Raw genomic sequence first — 7,098 nt, 5'->3', positions numbered from 1 at the left:
TCAGAGATTTACGGGACACATGCACTCACTCAGTGGCAGGGATGGAATTTGCACTTGGGTGCCCAGCCTCAGCTGGGCTCTAGAGTTACTCCCAATTGCCCACACTGCTTCTTCCCGGGGAGCAAGGTGCCGGAGACTAGAAATGCCCTGGGAACACATCACACTCTCGGACCAGCCCCGCTGGTGAGGGATGCAGCCTGTGGCGGCAGAGGCAGCAGAGGGGCGGTGTATGCACGGCTAAGGTGCTTTGGCGATGACAGAAGGTGGGTGGGAGCTAATGCCCCCTTGCTTCCCACGCCAGAAGGAGGGGGTCGGGCGGCCCAGCCTTCACCCAGGAAGGGAGTGGCACATCGGGCATTGATTGGCCCTGTCTGCCCATGCTCCGAGCCCCTGCATCACACTGCAGTATTCATCAGACCTGAGCAGTTGCTGTCCCCAGTCCTGGAGAGGAGCCTGGACCAGGGTTTGACAGGGGAGGGATCCCGGGTGAGTGATGCCCAGGGGATGGAGTCAGAGGCCCAGGCCCCAGGGAGGGGCTGTCCACTACAGGGACTTCTCCCCGGCAGCTCCCCCATCCCACTGCCCAGATGCCCTGCTTGCTACTTGCGACTGGTCCCAAAGCTGAAACCTTCCCCACACCCCACCTGTCCCCCACCACCCCCAATCTGCAGAAAGGAGGAGAGAAGTCAAAGGCAGGGAAAGAGAGCAGAGGAAGGGCTATGGCCTGAGAGAGGGGTGGGAGGAGGCATCTGGGGAAGGAGAGAGATTATGACCTTCAGGAGCAGGGACACGCTTTCTTTGCCTGTGCATTTATATGTGTGTGTGTGTTTTCTATGCATGCATATTTCAGTGTGTATATGCACATGTTTCTATGTATATCTGAGAGTATATGTGTACCTATAGAAGCTACTATGTGTTTCTGTGCATATGTCTGTGAAAGAGTATGTTTATCAATGTATATGTCTGTTTCTGGGTATCTATGCATATGCACGTGTTTTCTACATGTATATGTGTATGGGAGGAGGCCCTTGTGCCTGTCCTCCCTTTCTTCCTTCCTCCCACCCCCCAGGCCTCTCTCCTCTGCCCCCAGGAGCCAAAGAGGGTTCAAACTGGGGCTGACCATGATGCTTTGCTGGACCCTCGCTGCATTCCCTCCCACGATGCTGCTAGTACAGGCCTTGCTGAGCTCAGGTACCCTGCCTCTACCTCCACCTGACCCCTCCTGGTGTCCACTCACTTTCAGTGCTCCTGGAGTGCTGATCCCCTCTACCCTAGACATCAGGCTCCCAGGTTTGTCCAGGTGCCACCCCCAGTGCCTGGCGATACTAGACCTAGAACATCTCATTTTCTCTCCCTTGCTCATGAGGGGAATCTCAGAGGCTGCCCTGCCTCTCTCTTCCTAGGTCCCCATTCATGTGACTTCTTAAGCATTTGGGTTTCTTCCCATGGTCTGTTACATAGTAGCCCCCAACACCCCAATGTGACTTATACCCCCACCTTACTCTGCCTCTCCATACTTCCTCTGATTTCTCCATTACTGAATCCTAAGCATTCCCAAGGCCCTTCAATCATGGGGCCCCTACTCTGTTCCAGGCCGGGGGGAGCTGGCGCCTCAGATCGATGGGCAGACATGGGCAGAGAGGGCGCTGAGGGAGAATGAACGCCATGCCTTCACCTGCCAAGTGGAAGGTGGGCATGACCCTCCGAGGCTGGCCTGGTACCTGGATGGACAATTACAGGAGGCCAACACGTCGAGGCTATTGAGTGTGGGTGGGGAGGCCTTCACAGGCAGCACTAGCACTTTTACAATCACGGCTCAGAGGGCTCAGCATGAGCTGAACTGCTCCTTGCAGGATCCAGACACCAGGAGGGTGGCCAATGCCTCTGTCATCCTTAATGTGCAGTGTGAGTGTCTGCCAGGGTGGGGAAGAGGGATGGAGGAGAGGGCTCTCTGCATTGTACTCCTGGAGTGCCAATCCCCTCTACCCTAGCCTCTCCAGGTGCCACTCCCAGTACCTGGCGATATGAGACCTGGGAGCGCAGACCAAAGCAGCCTACAGTCTCTTACTTACATAGCATGCTCAGAAAGAATTCACAGGCCCTATTTCCTCTCCCCTGATCTTATGCCCAGATCCAGATCTTGCCATATCTCATTCTTTATATGAGAAGAGGCCCAAAGTGGCCCGACTCCCAGCCCTATCTGAGAAGTGACCCTGGGTATCCAAATCCCCAGCCATGTCTGAGGAGAGGTCCCTGGTGTGTGACTCCTTGGTCTCCTCTCTTCCCAAAAATTGTATTTGGGAGGGGTTTGGTGCAGGGAGTGATGTAAGGCCAGTGATAGGAGTAGGGTGGCTTCTGCTTTGCCCCAGTCAAACCAGAGATTGCCAAGGTTGGAGCCAAGTACCAAGAAGCCCAGGGCCCAGGGCTCTTGGTTGTCTTGTTTGCCCTGGTGCGTGCCAACCCACCTGCCAATGTCACATGGATTGACCGGGATGGACCAGTGACTGTCAACACTTCTGATTTCCTGGTACTGGATGCTCAGAGCTACCCCTGGCTCACCAACCACACTGTGCAGCTACAGCTCCACAGCCGGGCACAGAACCTCTCTGTGGTGGCCACCAATGACGTGGGTGTCACTAGTTCTTCTCTCCCAGCCCCAGGTGAGTCAGGCAAAGCTCAGAGGGGTATGGGTGGTGTGGAACAGAGACTGCCCCTCCTATCCAAAGGGCGTAGGTATTGCCAAAGGTTGGGGTGGGCACAGGTGGCATATGGGAAAGGCAAGAGGATCTCTTACTGGAAGACCAGGAATTTGCACTAGGAAACTTGCTAGAGGTAACTCCTGCCAGGGCATCTTGCCCATAGGAACAAAGATTGCCAGGGCTTCTCTCCCCTTGCATGTTGGGATGGGCAGGGACACTGCCTCCCTGGGCTTGACCAAGGGATGCCCCACAGGGCTCCTGGCCACCCAGGTGGAAGTGCCGATGCTGGGTATTGTTGTGGCTGGAGCTCTTGCTCTGGGCACTCTGGTGGGCTTCAGCACTCTGGTGGCCTGCCTGGTCTGCAGGAAGGACAAAAAGACTACAGGTAGGGATAGGAGTGGAAGGCATGGGAGGGAAGGTGGTGTGTGTACAGATAACAGGGATGGGGAGGGAGGCTGTGAGTGAAAACAGGGAAGAGGAAGTATAAGGATAGAACCTATAATAAGATTGCCAAGTGGGGACAGAGGTGGAGACGAGATCAAACATGGTGAGCATGGGGCAGAGCTGAACAAATCTGGAACGGAGGGAGCTGGGAAGAACAAGTTGCATGGGACCGCTGGAGAGTGGGCAGGGTGGAGGAGACCCCAGAGTGATGAGGATCTGGGTGAGACAGTGGGATCAGTGAGAAGTCATGAATTCTCTTGTCAGAGATGAGCATGCCAGAGCACCTCCCCAACTGGGGTGGCAGTTAGTGCACTGTGATGGGATGGAGTCAGTGGGCCCACCCTCTTCTTTTCTCCCAGGCACCTCTCGGCACCCATCTCTCCTCTCCAGGTAACATACCTTCAGTCTGGGTAGGATGGTGGGTGGGTTGCCAGACAATGGGCAGGACTGATACACAGTGTGGGTGCTGGGGAGATTTCTTGGAGGTCGGCAGGTCTGGTCCATACCACAAGTTGAGAACATATCACAGCTGGTGTCAAGGGTGATATCAGCATTTACCTACCTTGCAGTGACTCCAACAATCTGAAACTCAACAATGTGCGACTGCCCCGGGAAAACATGTCCCTCCCTTCCAACCTGCAACTCAATGATCTCACTCCGGACTCCAGAGGTGGTGTATATTTTGCTGTGGTCAGGCAAAGTGTATTGTTGAGTTCTGGGTACCACATTTTAGGAAGAACATTGAAAATCTAGAGTGGGTTCAGAAGAGGATGAACAGCATTGTGAGATGACTAGAGACCATGCCCTCCCCTGCCACCTAAGGCTCTTCAGCCACCCTCCCTCATGTCCCTGTCCACTGGGTTGGCTCCTGAGTTTGCAACACCTACTGGGGAAGGGGAGCATGGGCAGCAGAAGGAACTCCTCTGGCACTGGAGGGCACCAGGCACCACCATCTTTATCATCCAACAGCCAAACCAGCTGATGGACAGATTCCACAGAACACCAGGAGGCCTGACATCCTGGACCCTGAGAATGGTGTCCTTTTCACCAGCCAAGGTATCCAGGGCAAGGAAAATGGGTACCAACAGGGCACATACCTCTCCACCTCCTCATCTCCCCTGCCAAATATGCCCATTTATATAGATTCTGTAACCCCTAGAGGACATGGAAGGAACCTAGGCATCTATGCTACCAGCTCTCCAAGAGTGAGGTTCCCTGGGGAAAGAGGGTTGGCACATAGACTAAGCATCTCTTCCTCAGTGATACTGGGAGCTCAGGTTCTGGATCCCTTTCACCCACAGGTTTTGTACATCTTCCGATGCTGGGCTACATCTATCGGGCATCCAGTATGAGTAGTGATGAGATTTGGCTGTGAGCAAGAAGGCAGGGTAGAGGGAAGTCCTTTTGTTCTTCTCGGGGCACTTTGCTCCTCTCCTGGACCTGCCCTTACCTTCCTGGCTAGGGAGGTAATTTTGTTATCCATATGAGTTTGATTGGTATCATTGGGACCTCAAACTTCGATCAGACTCTCTTAGGCATGGGGTTGAGGCTGCCCTTGAGAACTGGTCACTTCATTTTAACTCAGGTTGGTCTTGAGGCTTGGGTAATGATGTAACAAATACCCAAGCTGAATGCAGCTATGCTCAAATAGCATGTAACTGCCAGGAGAGGACATGACATTTTTTGACATCTCAAAACCATAACCCTACTCTTCTTTAGCACTTTATACAATGGATATGGGGAGCATGCCAAGCTGGGTGGATAAGGAGAATGCTGCATGCCCTGGGCACTGTCCTTTGCTCCTGTTTTAACTATCTATGCCTCACCTCTTTCAGGCAGAAATCAAACTGTCCCTTCCTTGTGTGCCAGCCCTGGCACATTGGCATGGGCTAAGCTAAGCACAACCTTTTCCTTTTGACTGAAAGCCTCCCTGCCTGCCTCTGCTTCCTCATGGGTACTACATATAGCGATGGGATGGGTGTGGGAGATGGGCTTTCCTCACCTCCTTGATGGACCCAAAGCATCTTTGCTGTGAGCAATGTTAGTTCTGGGCATCAGCAAAAGTTAGGCAGAAAAGGAGGGAAAGAGACCTAATAATGCCCTCCAAAGGGCATGAAGCTATGCACCTGTTCTTGCAATGTCAGCACTTTAAGAATGTCCTATAGGGGAGGGGGCATAACTAAGAGCCCCAGGGCTTCTGCTTTGTGTCTCTTACATTTGAGGCTTCCTAGAGATTCACTGTGAGTGCCCTAAGCCCAATAGGCCTAGGGTTTCCCCTGTCAGCACTGTGCTCTGCCTCTTCTCCTTCTTGTGTTCTATTTACCCCACTCCCACCTCCTCCAACCCTCCAGCCCTGATTTGTCTGGTATCCATCCTTTGGCAGCAATAAACCAAGGTCATCATGTCCCATGCAGCTGCCATTTTTCTCTAAAGGAAATTCTTTCCAGAGAGGGATGGCCATGGCTGAAAGAAATCATTCTGTCAATCAGTAGCATTAGTGGTATGCCCAGAGTTCTTGGGGGTGCATTGGCAGCCTGGGGAGGGGGAAAAGAGACACCATGGACACAGAGGGTACAATATAGTTCTTGCCCACAGGAAGTATATAATCCTTTAGTTGAGAAGTCTGATTTAGAGTTGTGTGCAGGAATCTTACTCTAATGGATCCAAAAAGAATAATTATAGAACTGGCATAAAATGGCATTGACTTGTTTTCATAGAATCAGAATTTGAGAGTTGTAAGAGACCTCAACAGCTGTTGAGATAGTTATCTAGTTCAACCCATACAGAAAAGGAATCTCCATTATTACATACCCAACAAATGGTTGCCCACTTATCTGCAAATTTTATAATTTAAAAAATGGTGACCGTTGGTTAGTGGGTGTTATAATGTCCCTGACTGATTTGATGTTTAGCCCAACCAGGAATAAATGGAAGACATAGGAATTTGCTGAAGACAAAACCTGCCCTCCTTCTTCCCCTTCCATCCACTGATTCCCCGTAAGAAGGTGATCCAGAACAGCAATCTAAGCATAAAAGAGAGACCACTGCTGATTCTTATACTGCTGCTTAGTGTCTTCTTGGGCATTAAGGGATGTCTGGATGTCCACTCCTAGGGCAATGCCCCCAAATGCCTCATGGTCCTAGGCAGAATGAATATTTATACAACATCAAGATGATTTAAGAACACTTAAAAAGCAACCTACAAATGACGGGAAATTAAGATCGTATGGAAGATATTTTTTAATATTTTATAAAAATCTGTCATATTACTGCTTAGCACCATGTTGAGTAAATAGCAAGCGCTCAATAAAATGATTGACTTCATGTATTTTTATATTTTCTCCCCAAACATACTGTTAAGTTTATTAAGGGCAGAGACTATGTCTTCTGTTTTGGGAGAATCTGTGGAGTGGCCCAGGTGGTCCCAAAACTTTTCATTCTAGGGGGAAAGAGACTGGATCTATAATTTCTCTGGAATAAAGACCCCCTTTATGAGGAGACTCGTCTATGTAAGGTGTCAAGTTCTGTGCTACTTAAGAGATGCTTAGAGCAGGGATGAGGGAATTGGGGGCAAGGTTATGACTTTCCCAAGGTCATCCAGTCAGAATGTATCAGAAATGAGAATTGAATCCAACTTTGAGACAAATTCTCTATTCACCAGGCCATGCTGTCTGTCATGAGAACATCATGGGTCAACAAAATTTAATGACTTGCTTAGACCCACAAAGCTAGTTAAGTGGCAGACCTGGGACAACCAGACCCATGTACCACATTGATCTTATCCCCTCTCCTAGCTGCTACAGCTTTACCTATTCTCTGAAATGGATGCCAGAACCATCCAGGGTGATCTCCAGTGGTCCTGATCTATATCTCGCCACTGGACCAAGATGGCTCCAGAAGAGAAAGCGAAGCTGGTGACTTTGCACAGTCCTCCCTCACTTAAATCCAAGTCACT

General features: G+C 50.8%; 2 protein-coding genes across 4 annotated transcripts in view; both read left to right on the top strand.

Annotated features, from left to right (window-relative positions):
- The window catches only part of LOC114023045, a 996-nt gene extending 93 nt beyond the window's left edge, over positions 1–903 (top strand). Inside the window, exon 2 of the mRNA XM_027835533.1 lies at positions 34–903. Coding sequence (XP_027691334.1) covers positions 34–903 — 870 coding nt within the window. The remainder of the gene's footprint in view (positions 1–33) is intronic.
- On the top strand, positions 898–6,619 carry TMEM25 (transmembrane protein 25). 3 transcript variants are annotated; one of them, XM_027835638.1, is made up of 9 exons: positions 898–1,191; positions 1,594–1,905; positions 2,370–2,660; positions 2,953–3,084; positions 3,503–3,533; positions 3,713–3,813; positions 4,113–4,199; positions 4,445–4,609; positions 6,056–6,141. In XM_027835638.1, the coding sequence occupies exons 1-8, from the start codon at positions 912–914 to the stop codon at positions 4,516–4,518; spliced, it is 1,308 nt and encodes a 435-aa protein (XP_027691439.1). In that variant the 5' UTR covers positions 898–911; the 3' UTR covers positions 4,519–4,609; positions 6,056–6,141. The 3 variants fall into 3 exon arrangements, with proteins under 3 accessions (XP_027691439.1, XP_027691438.1, XP_027691440.1); XM_027835637.1 differs by lacking the exon at positions 4,445–4,609 and having other exon boundaries at positions 6,056–6,619; XM_027835639.1 differs by lacking the exons at positions 4,113–4,199; positions 4,445–4,609; positions 6,056–6,141 and having other exon boundaries at positions 3,408–3,533; positions 3,713–3,781.
- Positions 6,620–7,098: the final 479 nt, after the last annotated feature.

Source organism: Vombatus ursinus, unplaced genomic scaffold (assembly GCF_900497805.2).
Source record: "Vombatus ursinus unplaced genomic scaffold, bare-nosed wombat genome assembly UNPS02014816.1, whole genome shotgun sequence".
In the NCBI taxonomy this organism is placed as follows: Eukaryota; Metazoa; Chordata; class Mammalia; order Diprotodontia; family Vombatidae; genus Vombatus; species Vombatus ursinus.
Note: the sequence above shows the minus strand (reverse complement) of the source record. Positions and strands in the feature narration are given on the sequence as shown.